Source organism: Gastrolobium bilobum, unplaced genomic scaffold (assembly GCF_033153095.1).
Source record: "Gastrolobium bilobum isolate Gb01-03AN ecotype WA unplaced genomic scaffold, APGP_CSIRO_Gbil_v1 utg6668, whole genome shotgun sequence".
Lineage (NCBI taxonomy): Eukaryota > Viridiplantae > Streptophyta > Magnoliopsida > Fabales > Fabaceae > Gastrolobium > Gastrolobium bilobum.
The window spans coordinates 388548-410126 of NW_026898778.1; the positions used below are offsets into that span (position 1 = coordinate 388548).

General features: G+C 33.3%; 2 protein-coding genes across 2 annotated transcripts; one reads left to right on the forward strand and one right to left on the reverse strand.

Moving 5' to 3' along the window:
• Positions 1-705: 705 nt before the first annotated feature.
• Positions 706-2399, reverse strand: LOC133284101 (uncharacterized). The gene has a single exon (XM_061481082.1). It carries the CDS (start codon positions 2186-2188, stop codon positions 815-817), a length of 1374 nt encoding a protein of 457 aa, XP_061337066.1. The 5' UTR covers positions 2189-2399; the 3' UTR covers positions 706-814.
• Positions 2400-16228: 13829 nt separating this feature from the next.
• LOC133284063 (phosphatidylglycerophosphate phosphatase PTPMT1) lies at positions 16229-20791 on the forward strand. Its single transcript, XM_061481025.1, has 6 exons — positions 16229-16974; positions 18269-18391; positions 19149-19242; positions 19643-19725; positions 19833-19922; positions 20226-20791. Exons 1-6 carry the CDS (start codon positions 16780-16782, stop codon positions 20619-20621), a joined length of 981 nt encoding a protein of 326 aa, XP_061337009.1. The 5' UTR covers positions 16229-16779; the 3' UTR covers positions 20622-20791.
• The last annotated feature ends 788 nt before the right edge of the window (positions 20792-21579 follow it).

Genomic DNA, 21579 nt, shown 5'->3' on the forward strand with positions numbered 1-21579 from the left:
ATTATTCAAAATTTAGAAGGGAAAAAATAAATCTCACATGAGAAAGCATATTAAGAAATATAATAAAATCATTCACGTGGCTTCTCCTAATAATTTATACTTTTGGATGAGTTGATTGTCTAACATCTGCAACATATATAATTATCAATACTATAATTATCAATACTATTTATTAAACATTCAATGGATATTCAAATTATATAGCTCGACACTCGCAGCTAGCTAACTACGAGTCGGGGGCTGATTCTTGTAGATCCTAACTAGGCCCAAGCCCAATAACAGACACATCTCTCACCTCTAACCTTCCCTATATCAACATTTTCGGTCCCTTAAATGCATCACATCCTTAATCCTAATAATTGGTACCCATGCCAATGGAACTACAAACTAATTTTGCAAAACCTTTCTATTTTTTTTTTTTTTTTAAATTGTTTCAAGAGTATCTCCAACCAAAAGCCAAGAACTAATCCCCTGAGACGAAGAGATCACGCGATCGTAAATGCAGCCTCTCCTAACCAAGCATTTTCTATACATAACTGCTTGATCCAAGATATATGTAGCAAAGTGCAGGTAAAATCAGTAAATAACGTATAAGTGCAAAGTACAAAGTACAAGCCTTTTGCACACATAAGTTCTAGCAAAGTGCAGGTAAAATCAGTAAATGCGTCCATTATACAATGATTATAAATTTTAATTTATGGACAGAAATTAATAGGACACGAACCCAATTACAACCTTGAAACCGTGGAAATAAAACATCCACTTCAATTACATCCCATCATTTAAATAACGTAATACAGAAGGATCTTCAAGATTACCTTGAAGAGTTTCTTGTAATCCGTGTACTCCTCTTGATAGACTCAATTCTCTGAAGCCTTATTTGCTCTCTAAATTTGGCGATGAATTCATCAGCCTTCTTATCAACATCTGGTCCTTCATCTGTTTTCAAACTTTCTACAATAGGTGAACTTTCCTTATTGTCATTCTCACTGATTCTTCCTCCTCCAACATCTTCATCCTCTGTTTCTGTATCTTCATCATCAGATTCTACAATCACCTTGTCAAAAAAGCTTTCTTTCTCTTTATCTACAAATTCCATTGAAGCTGGAAGCACACTTGCATGCCCCATGAAATTTTCTTCATTTTCTTCTTCATCAGCATAGCCTCTTGGCTTCACTTCTATTCCTGATTCAATTTTTCCCATCATCACCTTATCCCCACTATCCCATTTCATGCTATTTCTCTCACTTGTGAAGCTTCGCTTCAACTCCTTAACAAATGAAGTTTGTTCATTGAATGAACCATACCTTGGATTCATGGACATTGATTTCTGAAACAGAACTGGTGGGGGTGGTGGAGGTGGAGGAGGACAAGACTTGTAAGAGCACTTCTTCCTAATCAAATCCTCTGTGTTCTTAACAAGTGATTCTGATGAAAACGCAGGTGAAGGAGATATGGAACGTGAAGTTTGAGACTTCAAGGCACGAGATTCCTCCATTGAAGGCTTTGAAGGTTGTTGTGAAAGGGTGTCAACTTCTTGTTTAGGTTCCATCCTTCCTGACCTCGATCGCCATGGAATTGGTGAATGAAGCACAACGTTCTCCTCAACTCTTGGACTATCAGAACCTTCAAGTTCTTCATTTCTAGCTCTATTCAAATTGCTTGAGAAACGAGACTTCAAACTTCGAACTGGTAAAAGCAAAGGCTTTTCATTTTCACCATGGTCATCAAAATCAGAGTTCTGTGGCTCTGGAGCTACAACAACTACGGGCTCATTCCTGTGGTGTTGATTACTCCATGTTTGAACTTTGGGTTCGTCAAACGCAGTAGGGTTTTCAGCTTCATCCTCGAAAAATGATGACACTTGTAGGAACCTAGAAACAAGTGATTGTGCATTATCGAACTTTGAGCTATTCTCTTTCTCTGTTTCATCGTTTCTACGACTAAACAGCCCGTAAGAGATAGCAATACCAACGAAAATAAGGTGGAGTAGTTCCCAGTTTCTTGTGAATATAGATTGGTGGATGAATTCAGGAGCTTTTGAAGGAAACAGAGGAAGAATAACAAAGAAGAAGACAACTATGGCAGCTTTGTAGAGAAAACGGTTATAGAATTTACTTGGGTGTTCTTGGTTCTTCTGTTCAACAGTTATTTTTTGGTTTTTGGTGCTGTGGATTGCACCCTCCATTGAAGAACAGAAAGAAACGAGACGAGATAGAGAATATTTGAGAAAGATGGTGAAGAAGGAAGGGAAAGAGACTTATAAATTGAGGTTAAGGAAAAGCACAAGGAGGAAAGAAGGTCATGGGAAGAAAAGTTGTGAGAAAATCTGAAGCTTTTGCCTTAGTTTGCTTCACACCATGAAGACAAAATGTCAAGCATTGCCATGCCTTTATTCCATTTGCCAATGTTACCTTTTCTCTCTCCTTAGTGCTTGCTTTCGGTCATAAGATGCTTTACCTGTGTGCTATTCTATTACAATCCAGTGATACACAGCTTGCTCGTTATAAAATAAGTTATACCTAAGAGAGTAACATGAAAGTCCCAGAACATGTTCTGACTTTGAAAATTATAGGATTGGTTTCTATGTTAAAAACTAGAAAGAGAACATTACATTATCCATCTTCGAGCTTGTAAAACGTTGACAGGATATGATGGGTTGAATTATTAAATTCTCTAGAGTCTAGAAATAAATTGTGGATTAAAATTGTGGAGCATATAGTGATGGTCCATATGACTAGAATCGTACTGGTTATATCTAGTAATAGCCACAAAAACTCATATTGATGACCAGCTTGAGTCTAACAATATTAAATAGAGAAAAGTGACTACTTTGGAATAGAAAAAATGCAAGGTGTAAATGGTTAGCGTTCGATGTAGTCATCATGATTCCCCTTTTGGAAGGCAAATTCGAGCTTGTGTTTGCAGCTGTGGAGGGAATGCTTTTCTTAGCAACAACATTTTTCTAATAATTCAAATCCTATTTTTGGCTGCTGTTAGATTCTCTTAAAGGTTACGCAGTGACCCAATATGGATGCAAAAGAGTATTACAAAAATATTTGTTTGAATTGGAAAAAGGAGATGGAATAAGCTGATCTCAGTTAGTGATTTGTCTAATCATGCACACATTGGAAGTCAGGAATTCTCTTAACGCGGGTATGTGATGAGTAAGAAAGTTCTAGGCCTTCTATGTCCATTGTACTTGTCAATGTTAGCTGATTCAGAAATGGTCACTTATTCTATCGCTACACCTAGAATTGTCCCACACTTTCTCATTGCTGACACAACTTGTCATTGCCTTTTAAATATTTCGAGTAATCTCCTTTTTTGTGAAAGAGAGCTGATCAGATTGAATATTGCAGATCATATTTAATACAAGGAAAATAATAATCTCATCTTGTATAAGAAAGTTATCTTGTGCCATATATTTATAGAATTGTGCCAATTTTTCTTTTTATATTGTAGATCCTACATATTTATATCATATCATATGAGAGTATTATATCATGTAATATGAATTAGTAAATCCCTTATTATAATTATCATTTTCTCTCTCTAAATAGTACTAAAATAGACTGAGTCAAGTACCAATTTTAAGACATCTTGACCTGGAATCTTTGTAGTTTACGACTTTAACGTTTTTAGAATATAGATAAGTTATTTATATGACTTTAATGTTTTTACAGTGAAAAATATCAAAACGACGTTGTTTTAGGTTGAAAAATTTAAAAATTATAATAAAAAAGACTATTATAACCCTGAAACAAATTATAATTATAAAAATACCTTGATTTCTACCTCAAAATGACATCATTTTGGGCTCAATGTAGATAAGTTATTTACATTGACTGTAGAAAAACCAAACCCTATTTATATTCATTCTCAAAATGATATTATTTTGGGTTAAAAGATTAAAAAATTATAATGAGAAAGATTATTACAATCCTAAAATAAATTATAATTACAAAAATATCTTAATTTTCGTCTCAAAACGATATCATTTTGGGCTCAATGTAAATTTATCTACAATGATCGCAAAAAAAATGAACCCAAGTAGCAATGTTGTGAAAACCGGACAGCCAGCCGGGTCGCCCCGGAACCCGGTGAACCAGTTATCTGACCGGTCCGGTTATCACATTGGATTGGTTAAGTACCAGACCCGGTGCGACATTGCTGGTTTTGGTGAAAATCGATGATCCGGCTCAGGTTTTTTTTAAAAAAATATTTCTAAAAAAATAAATAAATCATAATTAACATATTTTAGTGATCTGCTACTTATTGACTTACATAAGTTATGTACCTACAATACTAATATTATCTTAGTTATGCACTATACAAGAAATTTTGATTTGATTTATAGTTAGAGATATCGTTTACAGAACCTTAAACACCAATATCACAAGCATTATATGTTTGTTTGCTCTTTTATTGAACAATAATGTATAATTTATTATTTTTATATTAAAATATTTAGAATTTATATTATTTTTTTAGCTATTTGAGTATGTTTATAATTTTTTTAATATAAATTATAGATTTACATATAATCACCAGGTCATGCGGTTGAACTAGTGACCCGGTATCTCGACCGGGCCAGTCTTAATAACATTGCCATGTAGTTTATCATATGGGATAAATTTTTCTTATGTTGTAGGAAAAAAGTTATCTTATGTTGTAGAAATAAAAGTATAAGTGGGACCCACAGGTAAGAAGAGAGAAAAAAAGAGAGGTGAGACCCTACCCATTTTTGTGTGTGTAGGAAAGTTCTTTATCTCATGTAAAATGAGATAAATATAACCCTTATTATATATATATATATATATATATATATATATAGTTGCATTTGTCATTTAAAATGACACAACAAATTTTCCTACACACACAACATTTTGTGGAGCTCACACTTTTTGAAAAAAAAGAAAAAAAAATTATGGCACGCAAAACGAATCTCTATAACATTACACAATCACTTTTTCTACAATATAACTCTTATAAAACCTATATATATATATATATATATAAGAAAAATATTTGTCATTTTTAATGAAACTACGTTGTTTTGATGTGTTTTGTCATATTTTTATAAAATTAAGAAGAAGAAAAGTGGAGGAGAGAGAACGTAAAAACACATCAAAACGACGTAGTTTTATTAAAAATGACATAATTTTGTGTCACTTAAAATGACAAATCACTTGTTATCAAAAAAAAAAAAAATGACAAATCACTTTTTCATATATATATATATATATGGGAATGATCCGTTTACAATTTTTTGTAAATTACACTATGTACTCCCAGGAGAACATAGTGGTGTTTGTAAATATAACTCTCCCCATATATATATGAGAAATATTTTTCTTATATTGCATGAAACAATTTATTTCCTGAAACACAAAAAAAGTGGATAGAATTATCCACTTTTTTTTTCTCTTTTCCTGAATGGGTTCTATCCACATTTTTATGTGTTGCATACTTGCTTGATATAATTTTTGTCAGGTAACATGATAAAAATATTTCCATATATATAAATATATATGTATATATATACGAGAAAAAGTATCTAATATTATCTTAGATAACTTTATCTAATGTTCATCAAAACAACATCATTTTGGGTTGAAAAATTAAAAAATTAAAATGATAAAGACTACTATAACCCTGAAATAAATTAAAATTACAAAAAACCATGATTTCCGCCCCAAACGACGTTGTTTCGATGAACATTAGATAAAGTTATCTAAAGTAATTTTAGAAAAAAACAAACCCTATATATATAGAAATATTTTTCTTATGTTGACGTAGATAAGTTATCTTATGTTAGTGAAACAAAATAATAAGAAAAACTCACAAATGATTAGAGAGAGAAAATAAAGGTGAAACTCACTTTTATTATGTGTGTAGGAAGATTGATTATCTCATGTGGAATAAGATAAATATAACTCATATATATAATGAACTACCTTGTTGGAGTTAGTGTTGCTAAATTATGAGAGATAATTGATGAAGTATCGTTAGAAAAAAACAAGACTAAAAATTTCAATAAATTGAGAATTACGCAGTAGATTAAACGAGCTTCCATCTGTTTACCAAATAAAAATAAAAATGAGCTTCCCTCGTTTTGTTCCTTTCTTTTTTACTTGTTTTCTATAGCAGGGGAAGGTGAAGAGACATTTGGAATACTTGGGGGTAATGAATCTGATTCCTACCCATCTGCGTTTGAATATTTATAATTCTGCGAATATATCAGGGCTTGAGTTAGGACGCTCTTTACCGCAAAGTGAAGAAAACTTACTAAAGAATATTAAATGAAACATATATCAAATAATTTTAATAGAAGAAAAGAAAAACATACATAATTTTCTTAATTTATTTATATTTAATGATCAGAACTTTTACAATTTTAGCTTACTCTTTGATTATTTCTCCATGCATCCCTCTGTTGCAACTTCGCCAAGTGCACCGGTCGTACAAATAATAAAGTGTTAAATTAAAGTTATTAATCCCACGAGAACTGATGACCAATCACTAATTTATCTATTCAATTAAAGTTGGATCGATCGTAAAAGGTTTTCTTGAGAATATTTTAATTTAATTAAAACAGAATTTTTAAACTACTTATCTTTAGTTTTCAATATTTGAGGAATTAAATTCAGAATTAATAATGCTAAACAAATTGGTTTTAAGTTTTTATAAAAGACATAGCTAGGACTCGACTTCCCCAATATTTTCCTAACGAGTCTACCTATTCTTATAATTACATTCAAGATCCATTTATTAACCGTTCTTTCTATATTTGATTAGATTCTAATTCCTTAGGAATCTTGACCTTTACTTCGCTCAAAAGCCTAATTCTTTAGTACTTTTTCATAAAGTAAGCATTAATGCAAGAACATACACTTATAAAATTCATAAGTCTATCCTTAGATCATACAAACTCTAGCAATCAACCAATTAGAATCAATACACCAACATCCCTATTGTCATGCACGACTCATATGTTTATATATGAGTGATCAATTCATAAATAAAGCTAATCATAAAGAACAGATTTATTTCATAACTTTAAATCAAGAATATAAATCATAAGAAAGACAAACAACGTTTAAGAATCCATTGGTTCCGTCTGGCGCTAACTACTTAAGGAAATTTAGCTTTGCATAGTCATAATAACATAATTAAAATATACTGTAAAATAAATAGAGTTCATGATGAAACTTGGTTAACGATGTTGATCAATGATGAAACTTTGATCTCCTTTCTTTGCTTCTGCAACGCTCCAGTTTTTCTCCTTTGCTTCTGCCTTCGTCTTCGTCTTTGAGTTCTCCTTTTTCTCCAGTCTTAAGAATGAATTTTACAACTTTACTCACGTTCTATTTAAAGAGTTTAAATTGGATCTTTATTTCTGGACCAGCTCGTTGAGGAGCTCGCTGAAACAAGTTGCTCAGCGAGCAATTTTCTTCTCCTTGCTGCTGTGCTCGCTGAAGCGAGCAACAAGCGAGCCTAATTGAACTCCTCTCTCACCTCCTCGCTCAAGCGAGCTGTAGAGCGAGGAAGACTAGATCTTTTATAATCTTTATTTTCTTATTTTTCTTTTATATTCAGCCGATGCCAACTGTTCTCTCTAGTTTGTTTTTCTAGTAGAAAATAACCTGAAACAATAAAAAGTATTGTGATCTTATCTAGTTGTTGGCATTTTACTAACCTTTAATGTTTTATTAATTAACACTATATTTTTAATCATTATAATTATTATTTGAACTATATTTGATACAAAAAATATAGTGGCTTTGACACTTATCAGTTATCACCCTCTTGGAACAGATGTTAAAATTGCACAGTTGGTAGATAACTGGGTTCCTTAAGCATGCTGTCAGGGGTTCGATCCCTGACAATGCTTATGGAAAAAGGCTTTGTTGGGAGAGGTTTACCTACTTAATGTGATCTCCCGTATTGAAAGGATTAGTTTTCGGCTTTCGACTGAAGGATACTTTGGGAAAAAAAAATAAAAATTGCACAATTAAAGATGTGCTAATAAAAGCAGCAAAAACGACACAAAACACCACCTGTCTCTTAGATATGTTTTTCCATCCGCATTGCATAGTTTGTGAAGTGGAACTGAAGTTGAGTTTCAGCTGCAATCTTATGAAGGTGGTCTTACTCTTGGATAAAAGCATATCAGCGTTTCTTCAATTCAAATTTTTAATTTCTTTAAAGGAAGTTTTTAAGGCTGGCATAGAGTACTGCCTTGCTTTGCTCATGTTCCGTTTTCTTTCTCATGCCTCTAAATGGGGCAAAGTTGACATCAGTTTGAAAGTGGCTAGAGTATCCAGTTATTTTGTGCTTTATTTCAATTTTATTACCAATCTACCTCACTTTTTAAATTATATACTAATCTATTGCACCTGAACTCATCTTTGATATGCTCTAGGATTTGGAGAAGGGTTGAATTTTTTTACAAAAATTTAGAAATCTAAAGATGAGGACAAAAGTTTTATAAGGACATATTTGTGATGGTGGATTTGAGAGCTAAAATATTGGATTGAAAAAAAAAAATGAAAACAAGTGATAAAATATTAAAATGTGTGAGAAAAATAAGGGACCAAAACCTTTGTTTATTATCTCCACCTGTCATTTACTCAAATAAATAATTTACTTAATGTAGGATTAATTTATAGTTTTTAAAGTGGGATAAATGTGTAATTTTCTTTTAAAATAAATACAATTTGATCAATCAGCCCCAATTATTCTATCTATATACTAAATTGATGAGAAATGGTTTGATCTATGTCAGCAAATCACTATTCATGTATAGAACACGAGAAATACTTGACTTTGGACGCAGTTTCGTAAGGTACAGGACAGGTTCAAATCTCAATGTTATCATTGCATTAAAAAAATAAAAAAAAATGTGTAGTATGTGACTTTATCAAATGCCTTGCCCTCTTATATGATATCTCTTCCTACTTCAGAAATTACTAATCCACTAGTCCTTGATCTCAGGTAAAGTAACGGACGGTTGTGCTTGTGCATGCAATTAACACCATGTCCACCGCCCCTACAATTTTACTGCATTAAAAAAATCTTCAAGACAAATGCCATTAAAGCAACCACCTCTTTATTGATACCCTGTTTGGATTAGATGTGGATCAATGTGACTTTTTATATTTTTGTGGTTCAACAAAGTAAAGTTCTCTTTGGCGTTAACAGAAATTTCAAACGAACAGACATAGTAGTTAATGAATACAGTTCCGCCAAAAAAATGTAACGTTTTTTTTGGGTAACTAAATGTAACATTTTTTAGGAATTACATAATAATAAAAGGGGTTAATTGTTCTCCTGCGACAGAAAAGACCGCTTCTCTCCAGCATAGAAAAAAAACGGTGAAATTCACTTAAATATAATAAGGGAAATAATTTTCTTATGTTGTAGGAAAATGCTTATCTTATGTTGTAGAAACAAGATTGTAAGTGGGACCCATAAGTAAGAGGAGAGAGAAAAAAAAGAAATGGGACCCACCTAGCTTGTGTGTGTGTAGGAAATGTAGTTATCTTATGTAAAAGTAGATAAATATAACCCATATAAAAATTAAAAAGGGATGCACGGTTTTTTATGATGAAAGTAGAAAACAAATTAAATTTACTGCAAGTCAGACTATAATTTCTCATAATAAAATATATAACTGTGATAGGAAGCTATCAACGCAATCCATGAATACTAGAAGTCGTCACGGTAATAAAGATCATATCCATACAGCATCATATTACATTGGTTTACAGAATATAAGAACAAATTTTGGTGCACACAAATTTGTTGAAAAAAATAGAGTAATCTAAGCTTATTGTTGTTTCAAGACTTGCCTTTTTCGTTAAAAGTTTATAATAATTAAAGTTTTGTTGATTATAATCGTTAAATTATTAATATAATATTTATAACTTAAGTTTTTATATTATAATCGTTAAATTATTAATATAATATTTATAACTTAAGTTTTTATATTGAATTATCTCTAAAACCAAGTGGTCACAAATTTAATCTTATTATTCTCATTCTATTAATAAATAATTAAATATTATGAAATTTTTTAGTATAGATGATTGGTGCATTATCCATCCTTTGAACTCAATAAACTTTTATATAAAACGAATATAAAATCATTATTATAAAATTCATCGAAAAAATTAAATTTTTAGATTGAATTGATGCTACTCCATATTACATAAGGTGTTTTGATGTTGTTAAGTCTAACTTACATATGCCATGTAAAACCAATGTTATCAGACCTACCCGATCATTTACCTGGTTAAAGTATTAGGTCACTGGTTCAACCGGTAGGTCAACAATTGAATCCATGACCTGAGTTATTACATGAAAACATATGTTTTACGGGAAAAATGTTTGTCATTTTAAATGACAGAAAATTATGTCATTTTAAGAGAGATACAGACACAGAAAATTTGAATTTTAAATTAAAAAAACCACTCACTTTCTCTCTCTCATGATTTTCGTTTTTCTGTGTCTATCTCTCTCCTAAAATAACATAACTTATGTCATTTAAAATGACAAACACCAAATCCATGTTTTATACATAAAAAAAACTCAAATACATGTAAAAAGTTGTTATGTAGAGCTGCAAACACATACAATTTTTGTAGGGATAAAAAAAGTAATATACGGTAACCACGTATATTGTAAAAGAAATAAACAAAGAAAAAAGAAAATTCAAGTATCAGTAACCACATATAATTCATCTACCAACTATCCTCAACTAACCATGTTTAATAATTATAAGACATTTACCAACAACTTTTCACGTAAAAATGATTTTACAAGGAAACAATATATCACCTTCTCTTAATCTACTATTACGCAAATTGCTTCAGTCTTTGAAGCTGAAATTTGAGGTCACTATAGAAAAGCATACTTCTAGCAAACAAAACTATAAAAAAATTGAAAGAGTTCCACACTTTTTTAAGACAAGAAGAGACAACTTTGGTTTCTTATATTTATAAAAATGCATGACCTGCTGGTTTTGATAAAATTCGGCTGGCCCAAATGAATTTTCACCTGGTCTAATACATAACCGATCTAATACTTAATTCGAACCGGGCAGATGACTAATTCACCAAGTTTTGAGTCGACTCTTCCTGTTCGAGCCAGGTCTGATAATATTGTATTAAACCTTAAAGGAAATATTTGTTTTTCCTTGACTATAAAGAAAGGAGAAAACCAAACACTATTTGTATGCCAGGTGTAATACCCCGTGTATACCCGATTTGTTATCATATCAACGTATTAAGCGCTGCTTAATTAAAATGCGGAACTAACTTTTTTTTTTAATTATGACGTTATTATTATTTACCAAGTTGATTAACTAATCCTTTTTTTTTCATAAAACATTGCATGTACGTAAATTGCAAATAAACAGCTAACTACACTGAATAAACTCACTACATAAATAACTGGGTTTCTAGTCACGAAGCTACAACACGTAGACCGAACAATATCCTGATAATTTATATAACTTAAAGCTAAAGCATAAATAACATCAATGTGGCATGGACAATCCCCATGCTCACCAAATAAGGCAACAAAGCCCAACAGAGTCTCAAATCATATAACAGTATACTGAAGATAAACATAATCAGTATCCAGACGTAACAACAAGCAGCATGCATATCAACTCAACTCCGGCCTCCTGCCGCTAGAAGTATCATACCTCGAGGTACCTGAACCTGAAAATGTGCTCCAAACGTGGGGTGAGATCTCTAAACAGAAATCTTAGTAAGACAAGGGGTCCTCAAGGATCTCTCTACCCCAAGCTCACTTACATGTGCAATATAAGTTCAAAAGCAATAAAACAGTATAAGTTCCGAAATCAGTGCAACGCAGCATATAATCATGTCATGTGTGTCAAAATCCTACTGGCCATGCGGGAATTACATACGTCTATAACCTACAATCAGTGCAAGACGCTACTTGCACCCACCCACAGAATCACCATATTGTATAACGCTACATACTCAGACTTACCGTCTAGGTGGAACAACACATACATATTATAAGGCACTTGCACTTAACAGCTTAATAGCATTTCAAATATCAATACATGAAAACACATCATGCACAAAAACTATCCCTCCATGAGGTATGGTGGAACCAACAATGGCAAAACCGAGGACACGAAAGCTTACCTATCAAGCTATCCGTCCAAACCAAGAGTCCACACTGGCCCAAGGTCACCAAACAGCACAATCACAGTCTGTTTATATCAGAAACATCATCAATATCCATACTCTAAAGGTTCATTTCATTATGACAACATTTCCTTTTTTGCTTACATATTTTCTAGTTCATAATTATCAACCATTAAGCCCCACAATTAAAGGTATTACTGTTTTCCAACAGTAACACAGACTACTTAGGGCCTCATGCCCACATGGGGTCTTTCCCACGCATCTAAAACTGGTTTCTGGTCATTCTGACAGGTAGGAATCAATTTTCAACCTTGGGAATCGATTCCTGCTCTTAGTAATCGATTCCTCAACAAGAGGGAATCGATTCCTCAACAAGAGGGAATCGATTCCTGCACTTGGAAATCGATTTCCAACAGAAATGAATCAATTCCCACGCGTGCAGAACATAATTCTGTAGAAAAATTCTGCATAATCCGAGGTGGGAATGGCTCCCAATGATTCAAGGTTCGATTTTGGCACAAAACAGATATTCAACAATACTTATTATACATGGATTAACCACTTTTAACTTGAATCATTAAAGTTCCCTCTTTTAGTGACTTAAACAAGCTAAAATCATGGATTTTCAAGAGGAAAGATCATGGTATACCTATGGGGCTCAAACATAGCAGAACAAGGTGCTCTTGGAGCTCTCAAATCTGTCCCAAGAAGTCAGATTACACAAGCCACGAAATGGTGACCAAAGCTTGGTCCTTTCTCTACCATAATGGCACCTTGAAGCTTCAAATGGCATGGAAATGGCTCCCACACCACACAACCTCAAAGTCAGCAGCTCTCTCACACAAAACACAACCCACAATTCATAAATGACTGGACTTTCAACCTCCCAAAGCTAGAGCACACTCATACAAGAGACTTTGGTGAAGAAAGTAAGAGAAAAGGTGCTCTCTTGGAGCTTCAATGGAGGGGAGGAGGTGGAGGAAGGTGGCTGACTCAAGAAGCTCAGAAAACTCACGCAAGGTTTATGATTTCTGACCTAAAAATCTATGCAAGTGTCTATTTATACCCTCATTAAGTTTAATCACACTGTATTAGCACTCATAGCTACGCTTATCATTTTAATCCCAAACTTTGGATTCTGAACCTAGCCATTGTTTTAGGATTTTTCATATTTTTATTTTATTTTTCGCAGCACTTTGTCGGTACACGCTTTTACATAGCCGGTATCAGTTCTGACATCAATTCTCGTTATTTTGACTCCAAACTTGTTATACTAGTCCTAGATATTATTCTAGTGATATATACACACTTTTCATAATTTTTTGGGATACTTCATCGGTACGCATTTATACCGTGAGGCAGAACCGGTATCTGCACTTTTCATCACAAAAGCGACTTTCAACATTATTAATCACTAACTATAATTATTTAAGCCTTGTCATAATTATTAGGGTCAATTATGAAATTATATCATTAATCTCATAATTAATTATTATATTTCTAAATTAACGGTGAGGGTTCTTACACCAGGCAAATTCTATCTTTTCAACATTCGTCTATGTTTTTTATTTGTAATTAGTTGCATGTTGCAAAATTTTAAATTTCGGATTGGTCACTGACTCGGTCAGAGTACAGAGTTAATGGATTATTGATTTAATTAGTGGATCATTGGTTCAATCGATTAAATATATATATATATATATATATATATATATATATATATATATATATATATATAATTAAGAGTAATATGACCAACAAATAGGATTGGTCTGGTGGTAACTCTTGTCTGTGTTTAGGCTCCTACCTTGGGTTTGATTAAAATTTATACATGGTGTACATGAACTTTAATAACACAAGTCTACTAGATTTTCGTTCTAAATAGATAATCATTGTTGTAATAGCTCAATTATTTACAACTGTGTATTTCAACTATCACTTATTCCGGCCTTTAAATTATAGAAAAAATATATTTATGTTTGTAAAGAATAATTATTTTACTTAAAATTGCTATTTTTTAATATTTAAATTAAAAAAAAGCTTTCACTTTCTCCCACCATGATTTTTATTGTGTAATTATTTTTTTACCATAAAACATAACAATTTTAATTAAAATGAAACAATTTTATATATTTTAGAAAAACAAACACTAATCCCTTAAAAAAATTTGAGATTGATTCAAGCACAAATTCAACCCTTATTTTTTAGTCAATCACTTGTATCGTCAATGTGAAAAGGCAATTAAATAACGTTTACATTAGGCATTGATGCTATTTATATATTATGATTTTATCAGATATTTAAGTCTTTAAATAAATCACTCAATATTTTTTTTTTTGGAGTTACCCAACCCTAATTATCTCTTTGAGACGAGTTGGCTCCCTCCGGTATCCCCACGAGCTTCGACTCTTTGAGCCGGCTATGAGACTAATCCGGAGTGCGGGGGAACAGTGATGGCTAAAGGTTCAGCCCCCTCCCCAAGAATGCATTCAGCGGGAATCGAACACATATCTAACCCCACTAACTCAGCGCCAAGTTACCAACTGAGCTGCACTCATTGGGTTCACTCAATATTGAGTATAAACATTTTTATTCTTATATTAATGTAAAAAGAGCCTACCCCATAAAATAATGGAAAAACTATTTGTGCAACGGTGGCAGAAATAAATTGTTGAGACAAAAATGAGAAAGAGACACTATAAAGAAATGAGAGAAAAGAATTGATGGAGCCTATTCCTTTTTTTGGTATGTGGTAGACTAATTATTTCTGCTATAACAGTAGAAATAGTTCCCCCTAAAATAATATATATAAAATAATAATAAAATAGAGGTAAGATATTCTTACTAGGGGTGTTCATCAACAGATCCAAACGGCGGTAACCGAACCAAAAAACCGAATAAACCGAAAATCGAAAAATCGAAAACCGAAAAAACCCCGCAAATTTTAATTGGATTGGATCGGTTGTTGGATTGGTAGATGAAAATCGATCCAATCCAAACTGATCCAATATATTAATTTTTCTCTACCTATTTGGGTCTTTCCCCAATCATAACCCAAAAATTTCTACACAAGACTCATTAACCCATCAACTAAACCCAAGAAAAAATCTAGTCACGTCTCATTAACATAATTTTATCTATGTAGAGCTTCATATCTCATTGTCAAAAAAATAATAATTATATTATCGGTTACTGATATTTTTGTATTTAAAAAATAATAATTACAAAGCCAATATATACAAAAGATTTTCAAAAAAATTTAAGATTTTCAAAAAATCGAAAACCAATCCAATCCAAACCGAAAAAAATTGGATCGGATCGGATCGGATCGGATTTGAAAAAAAATCCAAACTGAATTGATGATTACATAATCAAACTAAAGGGATTGGATCAGATGATTTTTGTTTCCAAAACCGATCCAATCCAGACCGCGAACACCCCTAATTCTTACTATCACATGTTTTTATTATTAATCTATGAGAAAAATGTTTGTCATTTTAAATGACATAAGATTATGTCATTCTAAGAGAGAGACACACACAAATTTTTTTTTATTTAAATTTTAAATTAAAAAAGCACTCACTTTCTCTCTCCCATGATTTTTATTTTTCTGTGTCTATTTTTCTCCTAAAATGACATAACTTATGTCATTTAAAATGACAAACACCAAACCCTTAATCTATTAGGATCTCACTTTTCAATAGATAATCTCTAAAAGTTGATGAAAAAAGAGAAAAAAATAGCTTTTAATGTGTTCTCACGAGTGATGAGTACATGATTATATTAGAGTAGTAGTAAGAATATACTATCATTTAAAAATTATTTAATTATAATGCGTAAAAAAGAAAAAAGTATAAAAGTGTAATAGTTGTGAAGAGGGCGTAGAAACCCATGGCCTGTCGGCACCCTTAAGTGATGGGTAACGTGTCACTCTCTCCGCGACTTTCACCTTCCCTCTGTCACCATCGAGTCATTGAAACGTTGTCGCTCCCCATTTTCATTTTCCTCTTCATCCAATTGCCGAATATCCTTTACTTTCCAATTCAGAGTTTGTTGAGCGAAAGGGCGATTTTCTGATTCAACCAAATCTAGGGTTTGGAATTCCAATTCCCAATTTCCTCTCTTGTCCGATTCTTTTTCTCTTTTACTTTTCCTTTCCCTTCCGACAAATTTTCCCTCTCTCTCGCGCGGATCACGACAATCCCTCATCCATCTTCCTCGCCTCCATCAATCCTTTCTCAAAAATGGTCTCATTTTCTCGGGAAAATACCTCTTCCTGTCTTATCGCCCGAGTTCTTGTCCTATTCATCATCCCTTGTTCGAGTTGTTGCGCAATTCCGATTTCCTAGTTTTCCTCGATCAATTCCGTGATCCGCAAATTGCAATTTGGGGCAATTCATTTTTTTTTTGTTCTGAACATTTTTTGTGCTTGTTGTAATAGAGCTGTGGGTAGGATACGTGAGGGTTTGTGAAAAGTGTAGTTGATACGTGTTGAATACTCTGTGCATAGATATCTATTTGTTAATTAGGTTTTTTGTATATATCTGGATATTGCTGTAATTGTTTTGTGATTTGGGAGTGAGTTATGCATATAGAGGAATTGAAGGGAGGTGAGGTGGGAGAAGGTGGAGAGGAAGGAAGATCGAGCTTTGTTGGTTACGATGCCAAAAGGGTTCTTGTTGGAGCAGGCGCTCGAGCGCTTTTCTATCCGACCCTGTTTTACAATGTCGTTAGGAATAAGATTCAGGCTGAGTTTCGATGGTGGGATAAGGTTGACGAGGTATGGTTTCTTTAGCTTGTGATTGGCCGTATATTGAATGATGTTAAGATATTTGTTGTTGTATGTTTAATCTAGAGCATTATTTATTACATTGCATTCTCTTGTGTGAGTGCTGGATGGTGCCGATGATCGTTTTATTTCTATTTGATGTTTGTTTTGACCTTCAGTTTAGTTATGGTACGTTGGCTTGTTTATGCACTGCCACAAATTCAACAAGTGTCTGTGATTGTGATTATCAACATATAGAAAGAAGAATGCTTGCGGGTTACAAATTTTGTTCACGTTGTATACCATCGATTGAATATGCCTGCTGTGGTTTAACCTTCTTCCATTTTGGGCTGTATTGATCAAAATTGTGGCCGCCTGAATCCAATTTAAAAAGATGGTGCTTTGAGGTGATGATGCAACCTTATGGACTGGAGAATTAAGAAGGAAGATCATGAATGATAAAAGCTTATATAACATAATATTTATGTATGATGTGGCTGTTAATCTCAGCTTCTGCGATTTTTTCTTATTACTGTTTTTTTTTTTTGGTAATCATCTAATTACAGTTTTATGTATTTAATTTAATGCTTTCCTAAGCGAAGGGCATCTTTTCTTTTTCTAAATATTTGGTACACTGTTGTAAATGAATTGAATTTTTAAATTAATATCATTCCAAACAAATTTCATACAATAAATCATTTGTAAATGAAACGAATTCTTTTATTTTCAAAATTCTAAACACACTGTAAGTATAATGTGATTTGTTTTGGTTTAAAATGGGAAAGGCAATTCAAATATGCGCTGTAGGAAGTTGGTCCACTACCTTACAATGTAAAGTGATTCTGTTTTCTAATTAAAAAATTGGCCGGCTATTTTTACCTTCTGATTTTTGTTATTATTAGTAACTTCGGTTTGCTTGATCTTCTAATGGTTGATTTTTTTTTATTAATCAGCAAGGGACACTTGACCTCTTTCATTTATGAAAGAATGTTTCAATTTGTTGCTATAATACGTTTCTCATCCATGTCCTTGTGTGGTGTCTTTTGTTTCTGGTAGCATTGTCATTTGTGGAATGGGGTTGTTGTGGTTTATTGGATTATTTTGTTTGATATAGAAACTTTGCTTAACTCATCGTACATGTAATCTTTGTTATGCAGGTATCAGATACATATTTTCTGTTAGTGTTCAGCGGTGTCTCTTTTCTCTTCTAGCCGAGATGACATTTTTAACTTAGTTGCATATGAAAATTGTCTTATGTTGTTTGGTAAACTAGGCTTCTCCTAAATCTGATGCATTTAAATTTCAGTTCATATTATTAGGTGCTGTTCCATTTCCTATTGATGTTCCTCGCTTGAAGGAGCTTGGTGTTCGCGCGGTCATCACATTGAATGAGTCATATGAGACTTTGGTTCCAACCACATTATATTATGTGAGTATTCTCCATATTTTATTTTTTGCTACTTATGGCGTTTTATCTGAGGGTTTATTTTTTTTATTGTTTAGCACCAGCTTATCTAGCTGAATCTTTTTGACTGCAAGCGTGTTGTATAAATACCAGTGTTGAATTATAAATTTTTAACTTGTAAAAATTGGGAGTTAGAGTTGATAAGGTTTCTTGCCCCTTCTGTGTGTGAAAAGAGTTTCTTTGCTTGCGGTGACTGGCAAATTTCTGTTCATCTTAGATTTTTGTCATAGAAATTTGATGATGATTAAGTTGCTTTTGTAGCTCTGCAACTTGTGGAAAGTATTTTGACTGTGAAATAAAGCATGTAATGTGACTAGATGAAGCAGCTTGTAAATGGTTAAAGCTAACAAACTGTGAAGCAGCTTATGAATCAGAAGATCAAGGAAACATTGTTATTATTAAATTTACTTCCATTTTGTTCTTTGATGTTTACTTGTATGTTATCCAATGTAAGTGTACGCCCCTGGTTGTTATAAATGATTAGAATTGAAATTTTTATGAGTGGGATTAATTTATTTCCAAAAGATGAGTATTGTGTTCCCAGTCTCTCACCCCCCTGGTATGCACTTGTGCTTTATTAGTATGTGTTTTATTGGCATTGTGGCATGTTGTAATTGTGGTGGGTTATTATAGCATCTTGGGTGTTTGCATGACTTCGAATTTCATGCATTTTTTATATATTCAATTTCCAATTAATTTTTTTGTTAAAAAAATTTGGCAGGCTCATGGAATTGACCATCTGGTGCTTCCTACTAGAGATTACTGTTTTGCTCCATCATTGCATGACATATGCCGTGCTGTGGACTTCATACATGGTGAGTATTATGCAAATTGGTTGATTATAATGATATCCAACTGTTTTAGGGGCATATATCAGTTTGTTTCCTGTGGGGCAAAAGTTATTATTGATATTTAAACTATTGGTAAAATATTGTGTAGAGTGGCAACAAGAGGGGAGCATCATGAATTATTCAGTAGTGTGTTATATGTTGCATATTGTATTTCTCTTCTCTTTTATTGATGTACTTCCACCCCTCTCCTACCCCCACAAAAATATAAAAGAATTGAAAAAAATCTATGATGAGTAAGTTTTAAAAAGTTATAAAACTCATCTACAAGTAGGCTTATGACAACTATGTTCCTCATTATAATTTAGTTATTACACTCATTTGTAATTATTTTGACTCTTTTCCCTATTGGGTTCTTTTGATGAAGAAAATGCATTGTCTGGACGCACTACGTATGTGCACTGCAAAGCTGGACGTGGTCGCAGCACAACTATTGTAATTTGTTATCTGGTTGGTGCCACCCCTTGGAAGAGAGTAGAAAAGATCAAAACATACAAAGAAGAGTTTGGTATTGTGATTGGTTCTAATTGTTTTTACATTTTGAGCTTTCCGTGTAGGTGCACCACAAACTGATGACACCTGATGCTGCATATGATTATGTGAAGTCAATTCGGCCAAGGGTGCTTCTAGCTTCCTCTCAGTGGCAGGTAAGTGTGAAGCTTGTCTCTTAGTCACTATCGTAATTACCATTATTTTCTGTGTCTGTGTGCGCTCATTGCAGCTACAATTCACCTATCATGTTTTTTTAGGTTAGTTGGTCACTGAAAAATATGAAATGGAATTTAATGATTTAAGCCTCAGAATGGTGTTGCTTTAATTTAAAAGTTGAAGCCTATTCATTTTATTATTTCTCGATCCAATTTTGGGCCCAAAAATTTTCTTGACTTGTGTAAGGAAAATGATTAATAGTGATGGTTAAGCTTCAAATCATTTAATTGTTGAAATTTCAGGCTGTTCAGGAATACTACTGCCACCTTATGGTGAGGAAGGCTGTTGGATGTGCTCCTGCGGCCAATCTATTGGTAAAGGCTTATGAGGTGGGAGCAGCTTCACGAGATCTTATATTGTTTGATGACAGTTCTTTAGTTGTGGTAACAGAGTCAGATCTTGAAGGATACGACCCAAGTAGTCAATCAGAAACCATGACAAGTGAAATATGGGCAGATTTAAGTGTTGTTTACCGGGTGCGAGTTGCTGGACAGGCGGCATTGGCCAGAATATCATGCCTTTGGCTGCGATGTGGTACTAACCAGAAGATTTCTTCGGAGAAACTGAACAGGGAAAGTAGTTGCTCGATCAGGACTAATCACTTGGGAGGAATTAGTGTTGATATCCGCGTGTGCTGAAATAGCAGCCTAAGTTGCCTTTAAAGTTTGACATGTTTTCCATGTTCTGAAATGTAATAATTCATGTTTGGTGGGCCTGAATATATAACTCGTTTTCCTCTCTGTATATATTCGAATACAAGTTATGAGTATTATACGGGTCAATCAATCAATGCGTCTTTTTTATATTGTGCCAATGGTTACTAGGTTTGTCATGGCAGTTTCAAATTTGGATATAACATTTCCATTGCAAGCTCATTCTACAATCTGCTCATAAAAGGGAGAGAATTGTTCGAGGGATACTGTCATCTATATACGCATGTAGCCTTTATGTTTGTTTGACCACTTCCAATGCCAAGATAGTTTATAAAATTAACTGCCTACGCTCAGCGCAATCGTTTTAACTAAAAATTGACGGGCTATAATTGTTTGCGCTTTACGTAAATCCCAATCGAAATGCGCATGATGTATTTTCTCCAACCAATATTCTTACCATCAATATATTTGGTATTAATTCTCTTAATCAGATTCCTATTCTTTGATGCCTATCTGTAAAGAATCTTGGGATACAACACTCCAAAAGCTAGCTCAAAGGGTGGGAGTGCCCAAGGCCTTATAAAGGCCACATTAGTTGTCCACACAATCAATGTGGGACTATATATCTCAACACGCCCCCTCACGCAAGAGCCCTTTGGGCTAGAAGCGTGGAATCGCACAAGCCCAATTTTTGGTTTACCTTTTTGTGCTTTTTATTTTAATTCCACTTGAAAGTGGGGGCCCACAAGAATCACTTGTGACCTTATAGTTACTCAAGCTCTGATACCATGTAAAAAACCTTGGGATACAACACCCCAAAAGCTAACTCAAAGGTGAGAGTGCCCAAGGCCTTATAAAGGCCACATTAGTTGCCCACACAATCAATGTGGGATTATATATCTTAACATCAGTTCACCCAATCACAGTGGATGATCGAGGTCAC